General features: G+C 42.3%; 1 protein-coding gene across 3 annotated transcripts in view; it reads right to left on the bottom strand.

Annotated features, from left to right (window-relative positions):
- The window catches only part of MFAP3L (microfibril associated protein 3 like), a 44,594-nt gene that overhangs the window by 11,831 nt on the left and 6,089 nt on the right, over positions 1-26,674 (bottom strand). For all 3 annotated transcript variants that reach the window (XR_008529357.1, XM_054576056.1, XM_054576055.1), the window contains exon 2: positions 10,515-10,943. Coding sequence is in view for 2 of the 3 variants with exons in the window: in XM_054576056.1 (XP_054432031.1) it covers positions 10,515-10,812 (298 nt within the window). In the remaining variant the exon portion in view is untranslated. The remainder of the gene's footprint in view (positions 1-10,514; positions 10,944-26,674) is intronic.

The raw sequence follows: 26,674 nt of genomic DNA, 5'->3' as shown, positions 1-26,674 counted from the left end.
AAATATATAATAATATGAGGCAAGGGAAATTATAAATTTATTTTCTTAACATTGGCATCTTTCATAAAAGTAGACTACAGCAGATATGGGGGGGAAAAAAACTAGTTGATTGAAAGTTTATTATAGATCTGGGAGGTACTGGGTTCCAGAGATTTACAGGCTATACTCATAATACTTTCTCACATTTACCTTCCTCCATTTGTAAGAAAGCATAACAGGAAATAGGGTAAAAGAGGGTGAGAAGGTGAGGTTATTTGTCCAGGGAATGATTAGGATCAATTTATTCATCTCCTAACCTCCCCATTCCCATTCCTTTTAGGGAGGGATTAATCTGTAAATTCAAAGACAGAGGAACTGGAACCTGGGTGCAGAAGAACAGAAGCAGAAAAGAACACTAAACCAGAAAGGCAGGCATCTATCTGCCTTTCTAGAGAATTTTCTGATGGTAATATAAACAGCTTTCTCCTCACACCTACATCATAATTTTAGTGATATTTGTATTCTGTTATAGACAAAGGAACTGCAACAATACATATTAGTTACCACATACCAGTGCCGCCTTCTATTTAAAAATGTTACTCAACTTAAATTTTATAATTATTTTCAGGCATATTTGTCATTGTGTACTGACATGTATTTATCTATCCTGGACTTGAGCGATTCAATACAGATTAAAATTTAGACATTCCAGGAAGTTTCTTATCACATTGTGAGAAGAGGCATAGTTTGGAGTCAAACACAACTTTATGAGGTGACACCTATAGCTCGTTTGGGGGAAAACAGATTTTCAAGATTATTACTCAGGAATACGTATGCTTCTTCCTTAGCCCAGGACAGTGGGTCCTTAGACTAATATCTTTCATATACTTCATTCAATCATTAGTTTGTTCTTGAATTCTGAAGTCCAGCTATGTATCTGTGACTATATTTGCTTAACTATAAACTATGATAAAAATGAATCTATGTTATGATCCGAAAACACTTGGGCTATTACCTATAATCTGAGTTGCAACACCCTAGTTAAGTGGCTGGGACCACATCTCTCTCTATTAGCAACTTCCTGTTTCCAATCTAAGATGAGGACACCAAGGCATCTCTTTAGGTTTTGGTTCTTTACTAGATTCCTCTTGAAACAACCATCAAATTTATTTTATGGATTAAGGTAATGTTAATGACATTTAGGCTTCCTCTCAGGTAGGATAAGGTGAAAGAATTCGTGGCCTGGATTAAACATTCTATTATCAGATCACAAAGCAAGTCTTTGGAAGCCAACACACACCTACACCCTAAGGACTATAATGTCAGAAGAGCTAAAATTTTGACCTCAAAGATGATGTACATCTGTATGGCTTCTTCTTTAAAGGCTGATACAGCCATTCCTTCCTAGGAAATAAGACTGTAACTAATGCCTCTCAGCCTCAGCTTGATCTTTGACTAGTGAAGATTTCTCCATTTTCTGCTCTCACACGAACCCCTAAAAACTATGAAGATGGCACAAATTCCACTTTGGGGGTCCTCCCACACCAGCTTCGAGCCCAGGCTCATGCGGAAACTCCACAGGGCGCCCGCCCAGACGAGATCATCTCAAGAACGTTTTCTGTGCTGCATGTAACCATTTACCTCAGTCTATAAATATCATGTCCCAAAACTCATTCTGGAACAGTTCCAACTTCAGCTTTCAGAAAGTTAAACAAATAAAAACACCTCCAGTGTTGTACACACGAGTCAGGCATATCCAGTGCTATTCCCATGTATTTTAAATTGTAATTGAGTAGGAATATCAAAGTTATATGTTGAATTTTTTATTCAGTTGCATCACTTCAGCACCAGCAAGAACCTAAACGGTTAGCAGCTGATCCTAAAAGTCAGTTCAACGTGCAATGATTTTGGAGGAAATAAGAGAGGCAGCTGTTTAATCATTATTTCCTGAATATAATACAAGAGATTACATGTAAAATAGCTCCCAAATGTTCTTGGCGGTAGTCCCCTCCCGTCCTGTGCCTTGCTCAGACTGCAGTCCCCCCATTGGGAACACCCTTCCTCCACTCCTCCCATTCTGGTCCGGGAAGGCGGCACACGCCTGAGGGATTCGGGCTACAACACTGTCACGCGCCGCAGGATCCCTGCTGGAGACCAGTGCTTGCCCAGGAATCCGTCCCAGTCTTCCCCGAGAAACTCCAGGCCCAAGAATCACACGTGAAGATCGCCCACATGTGAATCGTAGTGTGGGGGTGACAGCGTCTCCTTTGCAAAGAGAAAAGCTGACGTGTTATTTCTTAGCTGTACTGCAGTGTGTGCTGTGCTGCGCAACAAAGCTGACATTTTTAGAAGGGCAGTAATCTTTTTTTATCTTGTTCATGCCTTCAGTCAACAATTATTGAGTAAACTGTCTATATAGCAGGTTCCACGCCAGACTGTGCAAATACAAAGACGGTGCCTGACTGCGAAAACCACCCAGGCCAAAAGAGGGGACAGACTCCAACAAATAACTGGGGGGTCACTGGTGCAGGGCAGTGGGGTGATGAAGGGAACATGAGGACAGGCTTCCTAGAGAGACATGAGGTGCTCGCCAGGGTCAGGACAGGGCGGAGTGGTGCAGGCAGGCAGGAATACGAGGGTAAAGAGAAAGGACTTTTAAGACCAGAGGGGGATGGTTGGTGGAAAAGGGTAGCATTGAGCCAAAGAGGGGACCTGGTGTACACTCCTGTAGCTGACAAACCATGTTTAAAATCAAGGAGGGCCAGGGTAGAAACAAGGCTTGAGAGGGGTACAAGGCCAGAGCTTAATATATTTATGCTGTCAGAGAAAAGGAGCCCCTCATTTTATGGCACTTTCCCCTGATTTCTTACCTTCAGGGGCCTCAGCACCTTCCCACATGCTCCCTCTCTGCCTGCAATGCTCTCCTCCTTCCCCACTCCAAGCCCCTCCCCGCCCGACACACACACATTCTTAGCCCAGTTGAGACACCACCTTGGCATCTTCCCTCATTCGCCAAGAAAGCTTTCTCTGATCCCTGATCAATCAGTGCTGAGAAAACCTTAGAGTCCAGAAGCAGATGCTGAGAAGTGTGGGAAATTTAAAAAATAAGGAAGATATCATTTCAAATCAGCGAGGAAAAAAATATTGGGATAATTGACTACTCGTTTGAAAGAAAAGTAAATTCCTCATTTATGTGATATGTAAAAATAAATTCAAAGTACTCTGAAGATTTAAGTGTAAAATTAAAAGTATAAAATTAACAGAATATATCAAAACATTTTTATAACCTTGGAATAGGAATGCTTTTTTAAGCATTTCAAGAATCACAAAAACTGTAAAGAAAAATACTAATGGATAAAATTTCTCCCAAATTAAGTTTTTTTTACACTATAAAATGTCATACTAAAGATAAAAGCAAATGAAAAAGTGGGATAAAATTCTAGAATATTTGACAAATACTCAATAACTATAAAACATAAAAACATTCTACAAATCAAGACAACCCAAAAGAAAAAAAAATGGGGAAAAGACATAAATGGATAAATCACAGAAAAAATAAAGCAAATGGTATCTAAGTGTAGAAAACAACCAATGATGAAATTATAATTAAAATCTGAAGGGATTAATTTTTAAAAACAACTTTTTCGTCTTTCAGAGTGCCAAACAGAGGTGGGGAGGCATCATGGTGCTTCCAAGAGACCGGAGAAAGGGGCACTCCCACACAGTGCAGGAGGAAGGTGGGTGGGAACCACCTTTGGCAGGATGATTTGCGGGAATCCCTCAAAAGTTAAAATGAATGTAATCTATGACCCACATTTAGACTTCTTGAAATTCTTCAAATCAGACAAGCCTAGATTGACTAGAATATTAATGAATGTAAGAATATCAAGGGAATGAAAAAATAGTTCTTTCTAGAATAGTTTTTCTCCCCAGGGACTTAATTGTAGAGCTTCCCCCCCCCCCCCCGCCAGCATTCTCTGAGAGAAGCCATAACCTCAGTCCCATCCAGGAAGGAGGCTGACCTGGTACCACTGTGCTCATCATGGGGCCTGCGTGCACGCGTGGAGGGAAAGTCACTAAGCACCATGTCACATCAATAGGACAGTGTCAGGAAGACTGTCTAGCAATTAGAGAAAGGGATCAACAGCATCGTATGGCTACAGTTAAACCTCCATATGCCCACAAATTCTGTGGTTATAGGTGTTATTGTGACTCATTGTGAAATCAATATGTGGCACCAGATCAGAACTACCACTCATGTAAACAACTTCTGACCAAAGTGCCACGGAAATGAGTTGTATCAACACTTTCTGGAACTGAAGAGCCATGAGGAACGTGAGGGCACAACCTACAAAGACACTGTAGTTACAGCCTTTCTCCAAATACCATGTCTAAGAAACCCTAAATCTTTCCAGCTTTTCCTGAGGACCACTGAGCATTAAAAATTAACATTATACCCAAATGCTAAGCTCTTAGGTTCTCTGTCAAATTACCTATTAGAAGAAAAGGATTTCTTCTTCCTTACAGAGTTCTGTGAATGTGTAAACCAACTGATGGATGCTTTGTCTATATTCCCAATGAGCGGTGTGAGAAGGTTAAAACTCTGCTCACAACCCCATCTAGATAATTAGGTTCTTAAACTCCTCACACCCATGCTTTTGAAAGAGAGTTCAATCTGCCAAAACAAGCAGATTTTATTTAAGTTGCCTGAAACCAACTTACACAATTTCAGGGTGGTGAGAATTACAGTACTTGTTTATGTAAACGTAAGTGAAATACAACATTCACTTGAATGAGTACCGCAGTGCATTGACACTTGTCGAGTAAGAACAGAATGCACTGTGGGTTCGTGGCTATAAATGTGGCCCTCATTTTTCACTTTGTGAAATATAGACTATGGGAAGAGAAAGGACTCTTGCCTTTTTACAAAATATAACTGAAAACAAATTTAGCACTGTGTGGCTGCACCTGTTACAGGGCTTCTGTAGTACATGGCAGTTCCCTAACGCCACTGCCAGTCAGGCGAGGCACATCACAAGCCGCAAGGACTCTGTGCACTCCCTCCCCAAACCTCCTACGGGACCTCTTCAGAAAGTACTACTCGGGCAGCTCTAACAAGCTAGTTCCCACGTGGTAGCCTAGCCCAGCCTTCGGCTCAAGAAGGTGGGGTAGAAGGACTCCGCTGCTCAGAGCCCGCACTTCTGCTTTGCTTCAAAGTATGAATGGTATCTGAACAGAACCTGTATTTTCATTTCCTGGAAAAGGAAATATCTGACACTGCAGCTCATTTAATCTGGTAATCTTAATTCTTAAAAAGGTGCCAAGCATTAATTCCATGCAGAGTAGCAAGCGTCTTTTCTGACAGTAGCTGGAGGTGGTCTTCTAAGAGCACCCTACACAGGGTTCATGTAAAAAGATTACATTTTAGGACTCTCACCTGTCATGCTTATCTGAAATGGATCTGGAAACGTCTCTTCATGGCTAAGACTAAAGCATTCTGGGCTTACATCCCAAATGCAACACAACTCATTTGAAGAAACATTATAAATGATGCTTTATTACCAAGTTGGCTCTTAATATGACTCAGTTTGGAAAAAGAATCCAAGTGCCATAAATTAAACTGCTTTTATGGCAAAATACATTATGGGTTGATGATCTACTTTGCAATGATTCTTTAGTTCGCTAAGGAGTGCTTCTTTGGATTGACCAGCTTTTCTCAACTCAGGCACTACTGACATTTTGCACTGGAAGATCCTCTGCAGGGGTCTTTCCTGTGCATTGTAGGAAGATTAATAGCATCCCTGGAAACACTGTGTTAAGCAAATGTAGAGCTCATCCTGTGCATAATATAGGTACTTTATAACTTCCACATACACTGCTTTTTCAGAGACAGAATATGGGGTATAATGGCCCCTGTGTACACAACAGCGAGGTGCTGGGAAAGAGGAACTCTGGTGGTAGGCGGAGAGATTCCTGAACTTGCTTTCATGGCAAGTCTTATTTTGCAATTTTAAATAACATGTAAGGGATATAAATTTTGTGCATGTGTTCTATCAAATTTTATTTAGAAGGTTGAGAAATTGAGGTAGCGAATAAGATATTATCCAGAAAATGATTTCCTTTCTTTACAAAACACACTGTGTTATGAAACAGATTTAAGCATTTACACCTATGACTGTGATGATACAGGACAATATGGCCAATATTAGCACTTGTCATTTACTGAGAGTTTGGTAAGTTCCAGGTACTATACTAAGCATTTAATACAATAGTTTAAAAAAAAAAACCACAATATTTTATTGAAGACTGAGAACCTCACATGGTAGTAAAAAGAATTATCTCTATTTTACAGACAGGAAAACTGTGGCTCAGGAAAGTTAAGGAACTTGTTCAAAGAAAAACTATCATGTGCTGCTTTGGAATTTCCAATAATACATTCATTACTTATATTTTGATTAATGCTTTTGATAAATTGATTATTTAAATATCAAATATTTAACGTACCAAAGGGGAATTCAGTAAGGTATTTTAATAAATTAACATACTGACCTTAGAGGCCAAGGACAATTTACATTTAATACTGTGGGAACTGACCTCCTTCTGTATATATTAACTAGGGAGGTGATAGGCTACAGTCTTAAAACTTGGCTGGCACAGCTTGTTGATGTCCTTTGCAGAAGTAGTTAAAAGGCAACTCATAGTCTATTCAAAAAATCTGAAAAGCAGAGAGATAAAAACAATACAATGATACAAACTAAATGCAAAATTTGTAATGATGAATTCCACAAAGCTAGAATAGCAGTTGTGACAATTATGGACTTTGTGTAGTTCAGTTCAGTTTACTCTGTGCATGTTTATTTTCAAAGACAATTATTAATTAGCTTTGGTGACAGAATGCTACAAGAGTACAGAAAACAAAATCCACAGAAAGGTCTAAAACCTACTTTAAAAACGATTTTAAACGTAACTGCTAACAAGCCAGACAAGTTTACAAAGGCCTATTACATCAACTGACTTTCTTGAAATGCTTGTTATTTATTATCTAAAGGTGCTAGTGTGCATTTAAATGGTTTGAAATTAGGGTAAAGAAGTCACGGCAAAAATGCACTGGATAATTTGTACCTGAAATAACTGGGACTTTTTCATAGTATGTTGACAAGTATATATTTATTTCTGTTCACCTCTAGCAAAAGGAAAATTGAAATCAGCACACTGTGTGACCATTTGTGGTTATTCATGTTATTTGAATTCTGAGTTATTTTTGCAACGTAGTTGGTGCACTACCCCAGACGTGTCCTTTAGTGAATGACCAAAAAAAGAAAAAAAAAGCCTTCCTCCAGAAATAGATTACACATTGGCCTCTGGTAATCCTGTGGAATTGAAGTAACAAACATGAGGGAAGAAAGGCAAAACAGCTGCCGCCCCTGCCAATGAAAGGAAATAGCCCCCTTCTCTCTAGGACTGGCACGGCTGGCGTGAATAATAGCTATCTTACTTTTTCAGCCTAAATAAGAAACGAAATTGTTCCTTTCCCAGCTAATCACAAAGTGAATGGTAGTGTGTTCCTGGAGCAACTCACCAGATGACTTTGAATACACATCTGTACATACGTGTTACAGCATGCACCCTAACACTGTCGAACTGTGATGGTGGTGATCACAGCACCTTTTCTATCCTGAGGGGCCTCTCATTCACTCAGCCTGGGTTAGATGATCTCCAACATTTTTTGCCTACTGAGACCTGAAGGATAAGCAGATGCTGGCTGGGCACAGAGGGAGAATAAATGCCAGCTTGGCTGCATTCTGGTTTTGTAATTTCCTCTCCATTCACCCGCTGTCTCATCTGCAAACATGAGGATTAATAATACCTAACTGTCATGCTTATTGTAAAGATTAGAAATAATGCATGTAACTTGGTACAGGGGCTTTAATCAATGGTAGTGGTTTTTAATGAAAATTACATTTGTTGTGTTAGTTTGGTTTTAACAGTACTCTACTGTATCTAGGCAACGTTCCAGGGTATTAGTATCATTTTTCATTCTATATTCAATCACCTATTTGTTGAGTTATAAATGAAACACTGCTTTATTTAAACTTCTGGCCTATTGGCCTGAAAACTAAAATCTATGTCCATGTTATAATATAGGCATTTTCTCCCTTAGAAACATGGGGTCGAAGATCATGGGTCCTCTAATAGGCCATTCTAGGACTACAATTCTGATATTTTATGATGAAGAGTGTCGTGTCTACTATTTCCTATGTTTTGCCTGGTTGTTAGGTGTTTTTATACTGCCTGGTGTTTCTTATGTACTGAAATTACTATTATTATGCATTGTAATTGCAAAAGCTGAGTTAGAACATCAAGTACTAGTATTATGAGGTCTTTTTAAAAATCTACAGTGAATCTTCTTTATGAGATTTAAAAACAGCTGAATTATCTGCAAGGCTGCTGGCTACAAACATGATGACAATGCTGAGTTCTGATGGAGCAGTTAGTTTCTCTGTGCCAAAGGCTTCCCACTGGCTACTACGGTTCAGGGGTCACTGACTGGCTGCTACCACAGACAACTTAAGCACCCACAAAACAAAAGAATACTGAGCCAAATGTAACATCCACCTAGTTCAAGTTCCCAGTACACAGATGATGGAGGGAAGGTACAGGCGCCACTTGCCAAGACTGAGTCAATAGTATAAGGACCTGTACAATTACAACATCACATGATCTCTTTGAAGCAATAAGGTACTACCTCAGGACAGCACTTAAGGTGTTGCCACCAAAATTCAGGCCCCAAACCATGCTGTTCCCATAGGTTTCTCTCTCTCTAGGACTTAGGTGTTGTGTGCCTCAGCCTCAACTCTTTAATACCAGGATAACCTCTGTTCCTAGGTCCTCGCTCCCTTCAATTCAGTCACCTGGATATTCCTTCAGGTGGCCCAGCCCGGCAGAAAGACTTGATGAATTACAGGGACCTGAGTGTTGTTTATGTTACCATGGTTACTGTCCCTCTTCACAAGTGTAATGTCACTTCCTTTTGCCTTATAGTTGGGAAGGAAGGAACTGTAGGAATGGAAACTGAATGTGGGTTAGGGGTGGTGGCATCTCATCTTTCCACTGCCAGTAGTGAAGGTTCCAGTCATAGCCTCTTAATAACAGCCGGACCTTGGGAAAGTCTGAATAAAAGGTGGATCTGTAGTACATTGTTCTACAGTCCCTTCTAATCTAAAAATTCTGTGGTCCCCTAAATGTTCTTGGTAGGGAAAGCATTCCATTCTTCCAGGTTAAACTGACAAACATACATATGATACCTAGTATATAGTATTTTCATTAAAGTGGAGAAGCTTTTTGTATGCTGTGCATCCTTGAATGGCGGACCAAAAGCAATGGAGGTCAGAGTACAACAGAGAAACCCAATCCCTGCGAGTCAGACTTTGAGCCGCCTTAACCATCAGATGCACAGCTGTTAACAAGAAGTACGTAATTGCAAGAAAACTCTCTTCACTCAGCTCCTAAGAAGACATAAGGCATTAGCCCCTCTTCCTTTTTCAGAGCAATTCAGATAAAACGAGGGAAAGAGATTGAAAATGTGGGCTTTCTTGGAGCAGAATCTCTGCTGGGGATTGTTCACTGGTTAAAGGGCTTTGGGATGGGATGGAAAATGTGAATGAAAGGGTGGCAGAAACTAATAAGCTGCTACTTGACAACAATGGTCTTGTTACTCCCTGGCCCCTGACCCCCTACTTGATCTCACAGTAAGTGCTTGGGAAAGTACATTAACTGCTTCCGGTCGATGGGACAAGCTTGGGTTTTCAGACAATTCTCACACCGAAAACAAAAAGGTACTGATTCCCAATGACCCAACCAGTCTATTCTCTGGCTGGAAATTTCCTTTGGGTAAGCTCAGTGCTCAGGTATGTGATTCACACTTTTTGGTCAGAAACTCATTCATTAAAAACCAAGCACTCTCCTATAAGCACGTTATCTCTTGCGACTGCGTGTGCCCTCCCTCTGGGCCTCGGCTGCAACAGTCTGGGAACTTCAGCCGGGTCTCCAGGAGCACAAAACGATCTCTGGTTAGTGGCTGAGAACTTGCACAGAGACTTCTTTTTAAGAAGTGTGGTCTTTAAGTCCACAGTCCATGGATTAAACTGACATCTAAAGTTACACAACTGCTGCATTGCTTATTTCAGCCAGTTGATGAACCAAAATAAAACTCCCTCATATAAATGGAACATATACTTAAGGGAAAATCCATTTTACATTCATCTCTATAACATTTTGTATGCACAAATTACAAAATGCCAAGAGGCCTTTTAAAAGACTGATGTTTGCCCTTTGTTATCTGACTCAAAGAGTGGGAAAAAAAAATGAATTAATCACTGCTTTGAATCCTTACGGTTATATATTTCACTCTCTTGTCTCAGAAAGAAGGCAAAATGAGACCTTTAGATGATCTGAATAAGAACAACTCACACTGCAGGTGCTGGCTCCATAGTCCATTTATATTTTATGACATTTGACCCAACTTGAAAGCCTACCTCCTCCTCTTTCCTTCTCATCCTCTTCTTCTTTCAGCAGCTTGCCAATGGAATTATACCACTTGAACTGTGGATCAGGGATGCCATTAACACTACAATTAATCAAGGCACTATTCCCTTCCTTGACTATGATATGGTCAGTTCTGGCAATGATTACAGGCATAAAGCCCAAGACCACGTCAGTGCCATTTAAAGTGCTGTTAGTCACACTCTTTGCAGTCGCTAGAGTGGATACTAGGATTAAACAGGGCACAGAAGGTAGAAAGCACACAGGCAGATGGCTCTTCAATCGATCCATCTTCTTTGCTTGCTCTGTAAGGCAACAGAGATGATTTGCCAATGGAATCTTCTATCAGACAGCACGCTGTTCAGAGCAGGCCATGGGACAAACCTGTGCTGGCTCCATAGAGCTGGTTCTTGATTAAGAACCTGTTAAAACAAACAGACCATACATACATAAATATTAGCATTCATACTGTTAAAATATTATTTATAAAATGTTAGAAACCCAGCTAAAACACAAACCTGCATAATTTTTAGACAACACTCAAATTCAGATGTTTCAAATGTTAAGCTACCTTTTTCACAAGCATCATAACAAATAATTCCATTATTTTTGCTATTGAAATAGACCGCTGTTAGTAGGAACAAATACATGTTTCTTATGTTAAACTTGTCACATTACTTCAGAAAGTTCAAAAACTGATTTGAGCAGCTTTTGTTTGGCATAACAAGGTCTCTTTCCTCCCCTCCCCTGTCTTCATCGCCGATGCCCTGACTGTTCACGGGGGTGCTCCTTGGCGGATTTTCTTCCACGGAATACAGCTTCCGGCCTACTTCAGGGCTCCCTGCTCTGCCAGCATGAGCTCCACCAGGTCGGCCTGGCATCCTCCTAACTCCCCCCTGCGGCTTCCAGGACACTCCTTCCGCTTCGTGCACTGTCCATGCTCTTTCGAGCTTGATGCCATCCAAGTCTGTTTCACGTAATTGTTATCTATTGGCTCCTGATCACCCACTGAACTCCCTAGAGTCTTCGTCTGCCTCCCAGACGCTGGGGTGAGCAGCAGTATGCATGCAGTGGCGTTACAGGTGGCTGTACTTCCATGTCCAAAGATCTGACCTTCGCCTACATCTCTGTCCTCCGTTTCACCCACTAATCATATGGCCACCCTCTAGACCTCTTATCTGTCCAAATTCTAAATTCTGAAGTTCTAAATAACTGTCTTGAACTGTACCCTACCAATCCTCCAGGTCTCTCAGCTCCTCTCACTGGATGTCCTAGCCCTTCTGTTTTCCTCAGCATCTATCTCCCTCCCCCCCTTCCACCTTCATGCGCCAACTCAGTCCCAGTCTAGACCCAATGCCCAATATCCTCACCCCTTGTTCTCTGCCACCATGACCCTGCCAGTACATAATTATGATCAAACTGATTGTCTGTCTTGGCTCCTACACCCAGGAGGCGGGAGCACTACTGCAGAGAAGTATACAACCATGTTACTGCCAAATTAAAGAAAATTATCTCCAACCCCAGCCAGGTCTTTGGTGACCATTGGCAGTCTGGTTACCAGGGCTCGGTTGCTGCAGTGTCTGCTTTTCGTGACGCAGTGTATGTCATCAGCTTTCAAATCACACACCTTAGCCCAGTGCTGTTCCTCCCATTCTCAAAAGACTTGTAGGCACGAAGTCCCACCCCCTTTTAAAAAGAACCCTGCACTTTATCTGAAATGCCTCCCCTGCCAATTACTTCAGACTACTCAGTTCTGTACTTTGCCTGCTCTTTATTGAAATGGCTCTTGCTCAAGTCACCAGTCACTCCTGGCTGCCAAGTTTTCAGCCTTTCTCTTGTGAAATCTCTGTGGGGACTGCCACTATTAACTGTTCTTTCTCACTCTGTCTGTGACTTCCACACTCTGCTCCCCTAACTGCTCTCATTATCCTTTACTAGGTCCTCTTCCTCCCAGTTCTTGACAGTTGGGTAACCCCCAGAATTTCATCACTGGCCCTCTTTTTTCCTGCCCTCAGCTCTTCCTGACATTCCATTCCCATGCTTTTATTACCACCTCCAACCTTGTAACTCTCAAATCCATGTTCTCACGCCTGACTCTTCTCTAGGTTTCAGACTGGTATTACGAACTGTCCATTTGACATCTCTGCCAGAATGTTCTGAAGGTAACTCGACATTCCCAAACCACACTCATTTTACCTGCTAAACATGCTACATTTCTGGGGTCCTTACTTTTCAGTTCAGAGCAGCACCGAATACACAGGTTGTGCATGGGTACTGGTCCTCAACCTGACTCTTGCCCTCATGCCCTCAGAACTTCAGTAATTACATGTTGTTGGTTCCACCTTTTGAATGTTGCTAAATTGTTCCATCCTTTCTGTCTCTTCTGAGAAAGCCTTATTTCAGGTCTCCCTGACTTCTTACCAGAAATTGTATGGTAGCCTTCTACAGGATCTGCCTTCAGTCTTTCCCCAGGTCCCAATCCAATCCCTATAACCATGCTACGGCACAAATTATTATGGTGCCATTTGTTTACTTAGCAACCTTTAATATTTCTGCACTGTCTACATTGTAGAATCTGAATTCCTTACCCTTTTTATTCATTAAAATGTAATTTTTGAACACCTACTATTAGGCAGACACTATTTTAATTCTAGAGATAGAAGAGTAGAAAAGACAGATCTTTCCTGTTATGTAGAGATTGTATTCTCAAGGGGAAAGGCAGACACTAAATAAATATACCATGTAAATAGGAATTTCAACTAATGATGCACATTTTGAAAAAACATACCCTAATGCACTAGAGAGCTTTGGTAGTTCGGAAGAACTTCACTGAGGAGCAGGCCCTGCACTGGGGTGCTTTAGGAATTGGCCACACCTAAACCAGGGAGAACATCATTCCAGGAAGAAGGAACCTCAAAAGCAAATGGAGGCAAGAGGGGCCAGAGAAGTATACAGGCCCAGAGCACTTAGGACTTTGCAGGACAGTGTAAAGAGCTGAGATCTTATCTACCATTCACTGGAATCTTCCAATATATATGATTCCAAAGAATATGACTTCTTTTTGAAAATCAACTTTACTGGTATAGTAATTTACAAACAATAAATGGATACCCATTTGGGGTATATATTTTAAAGGGTTTTGACAAATTTATACACCCCCGTAGCTACCATAATAAACAAGATATAGGATGTTGCCATCACCATCAAAAGTTCCTTTGTGTCCCTTCCCAGTTGAGTTTTTACACTGATCCATTCCAGTTATTTTTGTGTATGGCATGAGGTACCCTTCATGAGGTACGGATTGAGGTTCACCCACCGCCCCCACCAGTGGATATCTAATTGTTTCAGCACCATTTGTAAAGACTGTCCTTTCTACAATGGATTATTTTGCCTTCTTTTAAAAAAAAGAATCTAATTTTTTTCTTCCATTCCACTAATATTTATGTCTTATCCCTATGCCAGTACGGCACTGACCATACCGTCTGCCTCGTTTATCTTGGTACCTGCAGTGCCTGAAGTTGTCCCTGACACTTTAGATGCTCAATGAATTGCTGACTGAGTGAATCTCTCTCCAAAGGCCTAAATTATTATTCCAATTCTGTAGACAACAAAACTGAAGAGGCGCTGGGGGTGCAGAGGGTTATAAATTTGCTCCGGACCATAGATGAGTTCACTGGGAAATAAAAGAGTTCTCTCAGTGCCGTCGACTTCTGCGCGCCCCCCTAGACTAGAGCGCCTTCCTGTGCCAGGAAGACCAACACAGCACTCCACCCGCAGGAATCGTGTGGCTGGGGGAGATAGCGCAGGCTGCAAGGGTATGACAGATAACCCTGCTATGGCTTTGTAAATGTTTTTCTTCACTTGGCCAAATGTGTGGTTTCCTTTTAAGAGGGAAGTTGTAAATGTAATCTGTTTAATACAGAATGGCTGTTAAGAGCACGGACTCAGGTTTTAGAGACTGGGCCAGGATCTAACCACCTTCACGGGGTGTGCTTTTTTGACCAGCTACTTACCAGGTATAGGACAATTAGAATGACTCATGGCCAAATGGAAATAAAGCATTTACACACTGCTTGGCTTGATAAACAAGAACTACTAACATAATGTATGAAGCTCCTTTATGGAAACTAGGCTTCTCAAGTTGATTTTCAGTTTATCCTTCAAATCGTATCATTTAAAAGACATACCTTGTTTTGGGTTTTATTGAATACATCATTGACTGTCATCCTACCATGAGAAATAATTACAAATGCTTTTCAGCACTGGGTCCTTTTGCAGAGACCCAAGTCTGAAAATGCATGAGCTGCCGTGCCTGGCAAATGCTACGGTGAGCACCTTGAGGGCAGTAGCTGGGGTCACTCATCTGCGACTCCCCGATACCTAGGCAGGACAGAGGCCCAACTGAATACCTTGGAAGAGAATGCAAGACAAGACAAAGTGGGAGACAGGCTCTAATAAACCTGTATAGTAAATACACTGTAGCATTTTCCCCCCTACAAATTAAGGCAAATGTAAGGCATGGAAGGACCAAACAGTTTAACATGCATAACTCAAGGGCTGTACTCAAACAAAGGCCAGCCACATTGGTGTCACACTGTCAAACATACATTGTACTAGCAAGAATAAAGGGAAGGGGATACTGCTTGATGTTCTAGTACATTTTAATAATGTCAGTAGGCTTTCGGCTAGAAACATAGTAACTGTTCTAAAGCTGCATCTAGTTCCCTTAGAGACCTTGAGATGCAGGAAGATTTTTTCACTTGAATGTAGACATTTCAGTTAGCAAACTCATTCCTCCCTCTCCTCCATTCCCTCTCATTCTTCCTCATTTTGAAAAGTTACTAAGATACAGAAAACATAATGTGTAATTTATAGGTTGTTTGTCTCAATGCATTTTTATTCTAAAACTCTGTGAACATATATTTATGAAAATCAAGCATTAAGTTAACACTAATAAATTAAGCATTTTTAGTAAGACTCCACTATATCTCACACCATACCCTTTCAGTTCATTTTTTTTAAAAAGTATTTATTATATGCTGGGCACCAGGGGTTTGGGGGGTGGGTTTGGAGGTCTACAAAGCTTAATCAGTCATAGGTTACGGCCACTTATAGTCTAGTAAGGAGGGAGAGATGATTTCAGTATGTTCTGCAGGTGGTATAAGCTTAGGGGTGGGTAGGTAGAAGGAGCAGTAGCGTGTCTGGGTGACACCTACCAAGTATCCATTCCCAGTTCCACCTTCCCTTTCTTGCGAACCCCACAGCTCAGAGAGGCCTTCTCATCGGCCCATGGCACTTGCAGCTGGTATCAAACTTCGGGCACTCTTGCCTGGCACATGAGAGTGCACTTGTCTCAGTTTTGTCTTGAGGAAACGTCTCAATTTCAAGGATAGCTTCTTGATTGAGAATTTTCTCAATACTTAGCAGCCAAAGTAACGCGTATGCACTTGCTGTAGGAAACCGCACTTAGGAGGAATCCGATGGCTATTGTTCATGAGTAAACTCACAATGAGTTACCAGAAGAACATAAAGACATCATGTCACTTTGGCCACTGGGGAAATATTCTACAAATGTACTTGGTTCGACTTGTCAGATTTTATAGACCACATTATGAAAAATTCAGTTAATAATACTATATATAATTGTGAAAGACATTTTAGCCACTAAAACCATGAGTACTATAGTCCAGCAGCTTAAAATGCAGTCCTTCAAAATACAACAACAACCACCATAGATTCCAAAACCAGGGTTTAACAGAAACTACAGTGGACAAACTGTTAAGTTTCATGTGTTTGCTGATGGCCTTTGGGAAAACTTTCACAGAATACTTCTATAAATAAAACAAAAGAGAAAATATTTAGCAAACGTCAAATTTCCTTTCTTGATTCCTTCCTTACCTCCAACAACTGCATTTTATCTGAAAATATTTAATAATGTGCTTTGTTGTATCTTTTTGTTTGTTTCTCTGCTGGCAATAAGACATTGACCATGTATTTCTGGATTTGGGAGGAAAAGGGCTTCTTGTTTTGAACTAAATGAATATACATTATTGTTTTTTCTTGGCAGTATTCATGCTGGCATTTTTCCATCAACTATGATGGATAATTGTATAGTTACAAAACTGGATTTGTTCACCACATCTACTGAGAGTTACCACTCTTCACTTGCACATAAACAATGTCACAAAGGCTGCCTTTTTGAGTGTCGGACATTCTTGCTAGGTTTCTACTCATGAAGCAAGGAGGGGAAATCCCAACTTCATGTGAAATGGAGAGCGGCACTAAAATGCTCACTATTTCATAAATGCTAAGTTCTCAAAATTGGCAGCCAACAAAGAGACCATTTTAGTTATGAATATATTTCTGCAACTTTCTTTCCCACATATCATAATTAATGAAAAATAGACATATTAGCCTTTTTTTTAAATAGGATTTAAAAATGATCTTCTTTTGCAATTTTTAAGAAATATTTACCAACAAAATTCTCACTAGTCCATTTGTTCTCCCGTTCTTTCAAGATCAACATATTCTGTTTTGAGGGAGTTTAGGTGATATCTGAATATGGACTATGAAAACCCAAAGTCAAAGGGCCAAGAAACTTAGAGAAGAATGTTCTTACAGAAATCACTGCAGTCTAGAATCAAATCATTTAAGTGCCAAATCAGCTAAGTTCTCTCTCAGTGTCCACAGTCGTATTACAGAAGGAGATCCATGCTGTCCACCCTTCTTCCTTACCCATGTTCAAGCATCTGTTTGGGTAGATTCTTAATACTTCTAACCACACAAAGGTCATTCCTAACTCATGTGGCAAATGTGATCATTACACAAAAGTATGGAAGAGCATCATTTTTACTTTTAGAAGCATCCAGACAGATGAATTCAATCCAAATCAATACACTCCCTGGGCCAAGCACACTCCCAGCGGTGAGGAATACAAAGGTAAGACATAGTCCTTACCCCATCGTCCAAGAACCTAGCATGGGGAGCGAGGAAAGTCAAACACCAGTCATGAGACAGTGTGATAACTGCCCCATCAGAGGCGTGTCAAGGACCCGCTGTGGTATAGGAGAGAAGACCCACGTGGCCTGGGGTCCAGGAAAGACTTTCTAGAAGTACTGACTGTTTAGTTTAATTGTCAGAGAGTTTGCCAAGTAGACCAGGGAAGAGAGGCTGACTCAAAAAGAGGAAGAGCCTGTTCAAAGACATGGCGATTAGAGAGAACAAGGCATACCTGGGGCCATGTGTGTGATTAGGCACTGCTAGGGGCGTGTAGGAGACAAGAGGGCAAGAGGCTGGAAAGGCAGGCTGGTCCGGATAATGGAGGGGCGGTATGAGGTACCAAAGGCGGGGCGGACCCACAGAGTTTGAAAGGGGCAGTGACACGGCCAGCTTGGTGTTTAGAAAGATCACCTTGTTCAAAGTGTGGCTGACAATGTGGAGTTGGCTAGGAGTCTATTACAACATCCAGGAAGGAAAGAGAAAACGGACCTGAACGAAAACTAGTGGAGAAGGACAGACATGGGCAAATCCAGAGAGGAACAGGAATTAGAAGGTACAAGATGTAATGACTGACTGACTGACTACAGAGCAGGTTAAAGTAACCCCAGACCTCCCACGCAGCAGGGCCCCTGGTTACAGACAGCTCTCTGAGGAAAGGAGTGTCTCATCCCTTAGGAACCAGCACCTGGGACTCTAAGTGGGATACACATAAATACAGGAATTGGGGAGTTCAACTCGCAACGCCCTTGGCAGCACAGCATACTCGCCGCTCTACTTGGTTGCGGGCCTGCCTGCTGGCGATGGCCACGCAGGGTCCATCGTGGCTCGGTGCGGGGTCTGCTCGCCTCTGCTCCTGGCTTCACGCTCTGCTCCCTCTGCCACCCCTGACTGATGGAAGTCATTGCGACAACAAACAGCAGCAGTGCCTCTTAAATTCATGAACTGTCACAAACTGAGAGGAAGAATTAGGACCTGCCTCATGAAAATAGTCACTCCCTAGGAGGAAAAAGAGACTAAGCAAGGGAAAGTGCCCTCGTGGTGTTCTTGGTACACCTTTTGTTTACCTGTGTGGTGTTAGGATGATTTCCAGCTACTTAATGGAGAAAACAAAATATATACCCTGACTTGATGGACTGTTGTGAATGATCACCAGATAAGCTCTTTAAGCTCACTGAGTAATTTGGAAAGTGCTAAAACTAAAGGTCTCATTCTCTTCTATCAACCACACTAACATTAAAGGGTGTACAGAATTTTATGCTGTTATTTTTTTTTTATGCAAAAAGCACATATTCTTCAAAAACTGGTCTAAGTCCCTGTTTTCAAACCTAAAAATGAAACATAGGCCCAGATACCATCTTTGTGGTACTTAATTTTTGATGGTGCAAAATATTAAGACATCATTCTTGGATCTTCATTGCATTTTTTCCACATAATATGTTTTTCTGATTAAAAAGAATGATATAAAATAAAGCTCTCAAATAAAATGATTTAAAAAGGAGAAATAAAAGACACATAGACAAAAGAAATATAAGCTTTCTTCTAAAGTCCTGGCCAGGTGGCTCAGTTGGTTGAAGCATCGTCCAGCGCACCAAAAGGTTGTGGGTTCAGTTCACATAACTAGGTTGGTTTGATCCCTGATTGGGGAACGTACAGGAGGCAACATATCGATGTTTCTCTCTCTCTCCCTCACTCCCTTCCTCTCTCTCTAAAATCAATAAATATATCCTTGCGTGAGGACTGAAAAATATATATAATATATATAAAAGATTTTCTATACAGATAAAATAGTTATTATTAAGCAACATACAAACAGGTCTACTGTGGATATTTGTTTACAGAACTAGAATTTTAGATCTGGAAAAACTTCGATGTTTTCTCATAAAAGGTTTTCTTTATATGACATTAGAAAGGGACACACAGAGAACATAATTACCCAGAGTCACACAATGCAGTGGCTTAAAACCAGGATAAAAAGCACACACCCAATTTGGGTCTGATAATACATTAAAATCTCTTGCTGTATAGGCAATTTTTAAGTTGTTCTAGCAGTTGAGACATGCAATGAGGGCTATTCTAATCACAGGTATATCTCTTTGAAGGGTTTATTGGTATTTTCCTGTAATTTTATTTCTTCGAATTCTCATTCTAAATGAGTAGTCTGAAATAGTTTTGGGCCCAATTAATATAAACCCTTAACTGATCAGAGAGATGTTTCCTCACAAATCAGATGGTCCAGGGAATAAAGCACACCTAGAAACTGCGTACGAATGGAATTATGCACTGGTGGACGGGGCCTTTATGCTACCCCGGCCAAGTCCCAAAACATGTTACAATGCAGATAAAAGGGTTAGCACACTGTTTGGCATTTTTCTTTGCTCTCTGACACTGTCATTATCAAAGTCTATTGTTAACCTAAAGCTGGTTCAGGAGCATCTCTAGTTGTTTCTGTCTTGCTCTCCCTGTTTCTACCACCATATAGTTTTTCTAGCATCTTTCCAGCCCCTTAAAAAAAAAAGGTATCCTTTCAAAATGTTCACCCTACTCATTTAGAGGAGAGAGAGAGAGAGAGATTAATCAATTTTAATTATAGTCTAATTGCAGCTGCCTGCCAACCTACAGCACTACTTCTGCCGACTTTCAATTCTTGTTTTAATTTAAGTTCCAGCCCATTTCCTGAGATCTTGGGTATTCAGTATGTAAGCACCCTACATCCACAGTGAAACCAGGCAGGAGCTGATGGATACCTGGAAGCCTCAACACCTCAATGAGCCAGAACTCTGCTCTGGCCTGGAAAGATGGCCAGAGGACCCCATGTATCAGGGAGCTGTTCCGTTAGGGCTCTGGCCCCTCGCTGCCGCCTGCAAGTCCAGGTGGGCCAGTGCTCGGCCTGGGTGGAGGAGGCAAACACACGTCCCCCGTGCAACCTGCAGAGCACCCTGGTCTATAAATCAGAGAGCAGGATTTTTGGCATGCTTTCCTAAGTACGATTCATGGCCTGAAGCAATTGTGAGTTTACATTTCCATGCAGAGTCTGGCATACTTTGTAAACTCTTAAGGCCCTGAGAGTGAAAGTGCCCTTCCCGATTCCTCCATCTGATCATACACGGACGACTTCCCAGCTGGCCAAATACAGTGTACAGTGTACTCGTCTGGGACTGGGAGGGCAGTTCTTCATAGGAACAGTCTTATAAAGATTGGTTACCTTGTGGTGGGGCCGCCCATGAGAAAGCTCTTTAACTTATTACTGAGTGTGAAGGACAGTATCAACAAATGCCTAACCAAGATAGAGCATAACGAGAGGAATACATCCAGTGTTCCAAGTGACAGCCACTGTGAAGCGGAACTTGCTGCAGGTCTCCTTGTGGCCAGGAAGCTGAGGTCAGAATTAAGGTGGAATTAAGCTCCTGAGATATAAAATGGGTTAAGAGCAAGAACAGAAATTTGGGGGTGAAGAGAGGACCAGTTTAGCCTTTTAGGATTAAGCCCACAGACCGGGAGTGACATACTAGCTCCTTTCCTCAGTTTTGCCCTTTACTAGTAGGTGGCCCCTGGCAGTAGGCTGATTCCTCTGAGCCACAGACCCATCTCTTAGGTCCCTTCCAAACCTACCATTCTGTGACCACAACAGCCAGGGGTGTGCCTGGGGCTGGCACAGGAAAGAAATAGTGTGGTGAGGAGAGAAGAGGGAAAGAGCAAGGGATGGTTTATGTGCAGATGAAGATCCAAAGGCAGGGATTTCAACCAGGGCCAACTACAGCGGTCGCCAAGCTACTTGTGATTTGATGGATGGCTCAGGAGCCAGCCTGTACTCCATGCAGTACAAGGGAACTTGTTCTCCATAGAAAATGCAGCTTCCTTCATGTTCCTTACAGGCTGGACCATATATGATGAGGGAGAAAAGAGACTCGAGCTCCCAAAGCCTTTGGACCACCCCTCCCCCCACACCGCCACCCATCCCCTCCAGCTGTCCTCAGCCCACTGCAGTGATGAATCAGCTCAGATTCCTGTGGGGCTTTAAGGCAGGCAGGATGGGCCAGCTGGGAGGCTGCCAGGTAGGGATGCTCCTCACAGCTACGGGTGCAGGCCTCTCGCTTCAACCCCACTCCCAGGGCAGCTCAGTACAAGGACTGAGCCTCGCTGCTCTTACCTTGCTACCTGGACTAATGGAGCTAATCAACCTAGCACCTTTGGCCATGCCACTGACCCAGACTTTCCTCTTCAGACCAAGGGCCACTGGCTGTGTCAATCTTTGCTGTACCACTGAGGGGCTGGTGATTATCCCTACCCTCATCTGGAGCCTTGAAGTCTTCATTTCACTGGATAATTCCTACAGAATCATTGTGTCTGCTCTTGCAACTTGGGGTATAATTTTTATCATGAAAAGTCCTCTGTAACAAAATGTGGTTGGTGCTCAAATATATGTTGATTGTGCTAGGCACAATACATTCATTACTTTTTTTTTAATGATTAGTAACAATCTGTGCATGGGGAATGCCTCAAAGAAAATTAAAACAGAACACTAGTACTCTTTGGTTATTATAGTGTACATTTGCAGGGGTTCCACTTCCAGGGTGAAGGCTAGAGAAAGCCATTCCATGGCCTCAGTGGTATTTGGTCTCTGGCTGCCTCGTGTCTTCGTTTCTCACTGCCCGCCAGCCACTTGGGGCTCTGCTCATCCTGGAACGTGCCCCAGACACGAGAACCCTTGCACTCGCTATTCTTTCCATCTGGAAGCAGTTCCCTGTACTTACATCAGTCACTTAGAACATTCACTCCCACACTTTTCCTTTCTGGCTCTCAGGCCCCTGCTTATCTGTCACCTCTTCAGCCAGCCCTCCCTAGTCATCTTACACAAAAGAGTGGGCTCCGCCCCGATCCGCAGCTGACCACCTTGACCCTGCCCTTGTCTTCATTAACTACCGTGTAAGTGCGCGTCTGTCTGCTCCTACTGAGTTCCTGGAGGACTGGACCGTTGTTGCAGACATTGTTCACTGTCTATTGCCCATGTCTAGAAACATGTTTCATGCAGAGCCAAGCACCTGACTATCTGCTGAGTGAGTCTGTATTACTTTTAGGCCCTTTCGTTTAGGCAGACTGCTCACTTACTGGGTAGCTGTATTTGCCCTGTGTTTCTGACAAATTCCACCCATTTCTTAAAAATTCTAGGTAAATACGTCTATTCTTTATCACAAAAACTAACTTTAAAATATCAACTAAGGTTTCTTTAAAAATCAGCCTTCGGAAACGCATCCTTTCCTCACAGAAGCCCGGAGAGGCTGCAGTGCCCCAGACACGCCCGGGAGCGGAGGCCACAGTGGAAACCGGGCTGGGGGTGCGGTCTGAGGGGAGGAGGTTTATGGGGGCTAACTTCCATGCCTGTGTAGGGGTCCAGAACAAGTAGCCCGAACGTGTGCCACTCTGTTAGGCAGCTTATTTTGAGCTGAAAACAATCAAGGCCCAGAAGGCTCAGGAAGAGCCTCTTCCCCCTTACAGCCTAAAGAATTTAAGACAGAGTACCTGCTCAATGAAGGGAACTGTCACCAGAGGTAACTACAGATCAGCGCGATCTAGGTGTGGTAGACGGGGAGGAACCTAGCAAAGCCCAGTTTATTAAGGTCTTCCCTGCGTCCTCGATTCAAGAGGGCCCAGCAAACGCCTGTTTCCTAAACATTAACTCTTTTCCTCTCCTTGTGAATTGCTTAATTCCCTTTAGAGTCCTAGACCCCTACATCCCCCTCCTTCGTCCATAATGACATCTGTTCCTCACTTTGCCTCACTGTCTTTGGAATTTTCATGCTTAGGTGAATTCCCCGTGTGCACTTTGAAGCTTGATTTTCTCCTCTTAATTTGCCTTACGTCATTTTAATTCTTTGCCCAGCCAGAAGAACTAACACAGAGAGGGGAAAGTTTTCCCATCTCCTGAAATATACACTCTTCCTACTCTTGAAATGAAAAGCAATTGCCTACTTAGTTTAGATTTCAAAATGTCAAAACCAATCTCCATTCCTTATTTCTTTGGTTGTCTGATTAAGGCCATTCAGAGCCACAGTACAGAACTGGATCACCCAGGGTTTTCTTCTTTTATCAGAACAAAATTTCATCTATTTGAAAAAATATGCTCTATAACCAGAGAGTGTAGTTTAAAAAGCTTGAGCTATTTAGTTTCCTTCCTCCTTTACCAGCCCATTATCACAAAGTGGAATTGCATAATGAACACTTCTCTGATTCACACATGCCAAGTGTTTTTAGTAGATTCTCACCAAGGACTGGATTGGAGTGAAAGACAGACCAGAAGAGACCTTGCAATTCAAATTCTCTCGATTTAATCCTTGCTAAGAGCATGACAAAACGTCCCTTATGTTCACCCAGCATTTTTTGTTTACAAAACACTCCCACAGGAGTTCTCCAACCCGAGTCTCACCACTGCCCAGGACCATGTGCAGGCCTGTGTGGTCCCGCCCACAGGGCCAGTGGAAGAAGCAGAGGCCGAACCACCAGCCCCCCTAGGAACACATCTTCTGACTTAGGCCAGGGCTCTGGGGCCTGGGCACAGTCATCAGTGAACGAACGCGACAGCTTGGACAGTAGTCTCAATGCCACAGATGTCCAAACTGTCCTAATTAATATTGTAAAATAATAGTTTAAAAATATTGTGACTACTTTTTAAAAATTGTACATAAAAGCAATTTAGCACATATCCTAAAATGGATCAATCCCTGAAATTAAGTGGTTTTCAATGTGATAATGGAAAATAAACACAATAAAACACCAGAAGAAAGCTGAAAATGTGGACTCAATGGTTTCCAGAAAGAATTTTTGAGGAGCCAGTCATATCAATTAACTGAACGCAAAGTAGTTATGAGACCATTATTATCAATTTAGTACCAATTCCTGTGGGGATTAAAAAAAAAAAACAAACTTTAAGTCCAGGTCTTTACCCTAAAGGTGCTCAGAGTTTTGATGACATCTCCTTACAAAGTCATATATAATTAAGCACCAAACTGGGTAAATACCACAGAAATTCAGTGGCAGGCCAGCTGGAAAGGTCACAGACTGTTCCCTGGGGTTGGCCAAGTCCTGGAAGATGAATAAAGAGACAGGCAGCTTCCCAGCAGGAGTAACACTTCCTTTAGAGAAGGCAGGGGTGGAAATAAACCCCGCATGCCAATTGAGAATAAAAACCTGTTCCAATATGTCTTAGCCAGGGCCAGCCAGAAAAATTCTATTGGGTATTAGGCACCCCTCCAAAATTCTATTAATAAGAAGCTGCTAGGGCCTCTTAGGAGAAACAATAAAGAGGACTTTGGGACAGATGATCCAGTACAGGATGTAAAAATTCCCCACCCCAGTAAAGAAGGGGAGATGGCCATGACCTGGAGGCAGGGAAGAGCTGCCCTAGGAAGGCAGGAGAGGACTGAAAGTCCACTATAGGCCCTGGGTTCAGATGCACTGGGCAGACATGCTCTGCCTCCAGTAAAGCAAAGGACTGGTAATACTCAAATGTTTTCTTGAAATTACTTTTAAGTTCCTCAAGAGTGTTTTAGGAAGGAGAAAAGGCTTTAGGAAGTCTAATAAGAGAAAGACTCAAGAGACCAAATAATCTAGGGCTGTCCAAACCTTGAAGGGAAAAACCCTCCCTCCCTCTTGGACCTGAGGCAGGAATGGCAGAGAGGTGGGTGGGGACTGGGCAAGGGCAGGCGAGCAGGGCGACCAGTAACAGGGCCAAGCAGCCCAGTGCCTGGTGTCACTAGGGAAACAGATAATTACAAAATGAAATTAACAATAGCAGCTGAGAAGCAAGAAACATCAATGGTGACTACATCTCTTGGGTGAATCTCAGAGCCAAACACTAATGCAGTTTTCATTCAAACACCTTCCTCTGCAGAGGACCAGGAAAGGCAGATTTGTATCTTTAAGAAAGCTCATGCCCTGTGTATCCACCTTCCTCTTTCCATGGGAGCCTGGCCTCTGGGAAAAGAGTCGGGTGCTGGTCAACTGGGGACGGTCTCCACTGTTACAAATCATTTTAGAGCTCTCCCTAGTTTCAGAAACATACAGACCCAGGAACAGAAGCATCCTGTCTTGTCTAGGAGGGGTCCTGCTTTCAAGAACAGAAATCAGAACAATTTGATTTAACCCCAGGCTGCACCCTCTGGCCTCTGGATGAGCCCCTGCAACGGATAATTCAGGAGCACTTCACCCCAGCCCATTTATTTCCTTAAGGAGCAAAGTCTTCCCTTGTATTCTTCCTGGCACTATGAGCCAACTCAAATCCTTAATACAAGAAGAGAGTTTGGATTATATTTAAAAGTCTGCTCATCAAGCTTCCTCTCTACGCCTGATTACTAGAGTCTAAAAAACAGTTACTTTGTAATCCAGAATTAGGGAAGTCCACCCCACACTGATCTCCTTTCAATCTGATTGGCAAACTCCAAATGCTTCTGTCCACAAGATGGAGGACCATCAGGGAATGAATTTCTTCTTTCTTCGATGTCTCTCTTACGAAGTCTGTGCCCTGTGATGATGAAGTTTTGACTTCTTCCCTCTCGCACAGCTCCGTGTATACTCTCCTTTCTTTAGGTCCCTCTGCTTAAGCAAATGCAGAAGTTAGTTTCTTTAGTGATGCCAAGTCTTGCACTTGGTAGGAGAGCCCCTGAGAACTGCTCTAAGCCACAAACCTAAGCCAGACGGTGTGCCTGTCACACTTCAGCAGCACTTGACACAGATAATCCAATTGCATCCTTTCCTCTCCTGCCCATGTGGCTACCACTCCCAGGGATACGTGCTTGTCATCTCTGACTGGCATCACTTAACAGACTCCTTCCTTGTTGACTTGCCTCTAGTCTTGCCTGCCTCCAGTCCTTATACCGTATTATTGCAGAAGTCAGCTAACTCTAAAAAGTCTGATTTAAAACATATTGTATGTCTTCATTTTGTCAGTGGTATAAAACTATAAAGTCCTAGGCAGAACATACATGATCCTTCATGGCCTGACTCCATTCTATCTCTTTAGCCACGTCACTGGAGCATCCCTTTCCCCAGCCCCATCATGTTCCCTTTCATGAACTCCTTGAACACCCCCCCCCACCCGCAAAAAAAAACCTGCGTCTTTCACCAAACTGCCTTCCATAACCTTGCACAACTAGTGAACCCC

This window comes from Pteronotus mesoamericanus, unplaced genomic scaffold (assembly GCF_021234165.1).
Source record: "Pteronotus mesoamericanus isolate MK-2021 breed Mesoamerican mustached bat unplaced genomic scaffold, CSHL_Meso_final contig_32, whole genome shotgun sequence".
Taxonomy (NCBI): Eukaryota; Metazoa; Chordata; class Mammalia; order Chiroptera; family Mormoopidae; genus Pteronotus; species Pteronotus mesoamericanus.
This window is presented reverse-complemented; position numbering and strand designations above follow the sequence as displayed.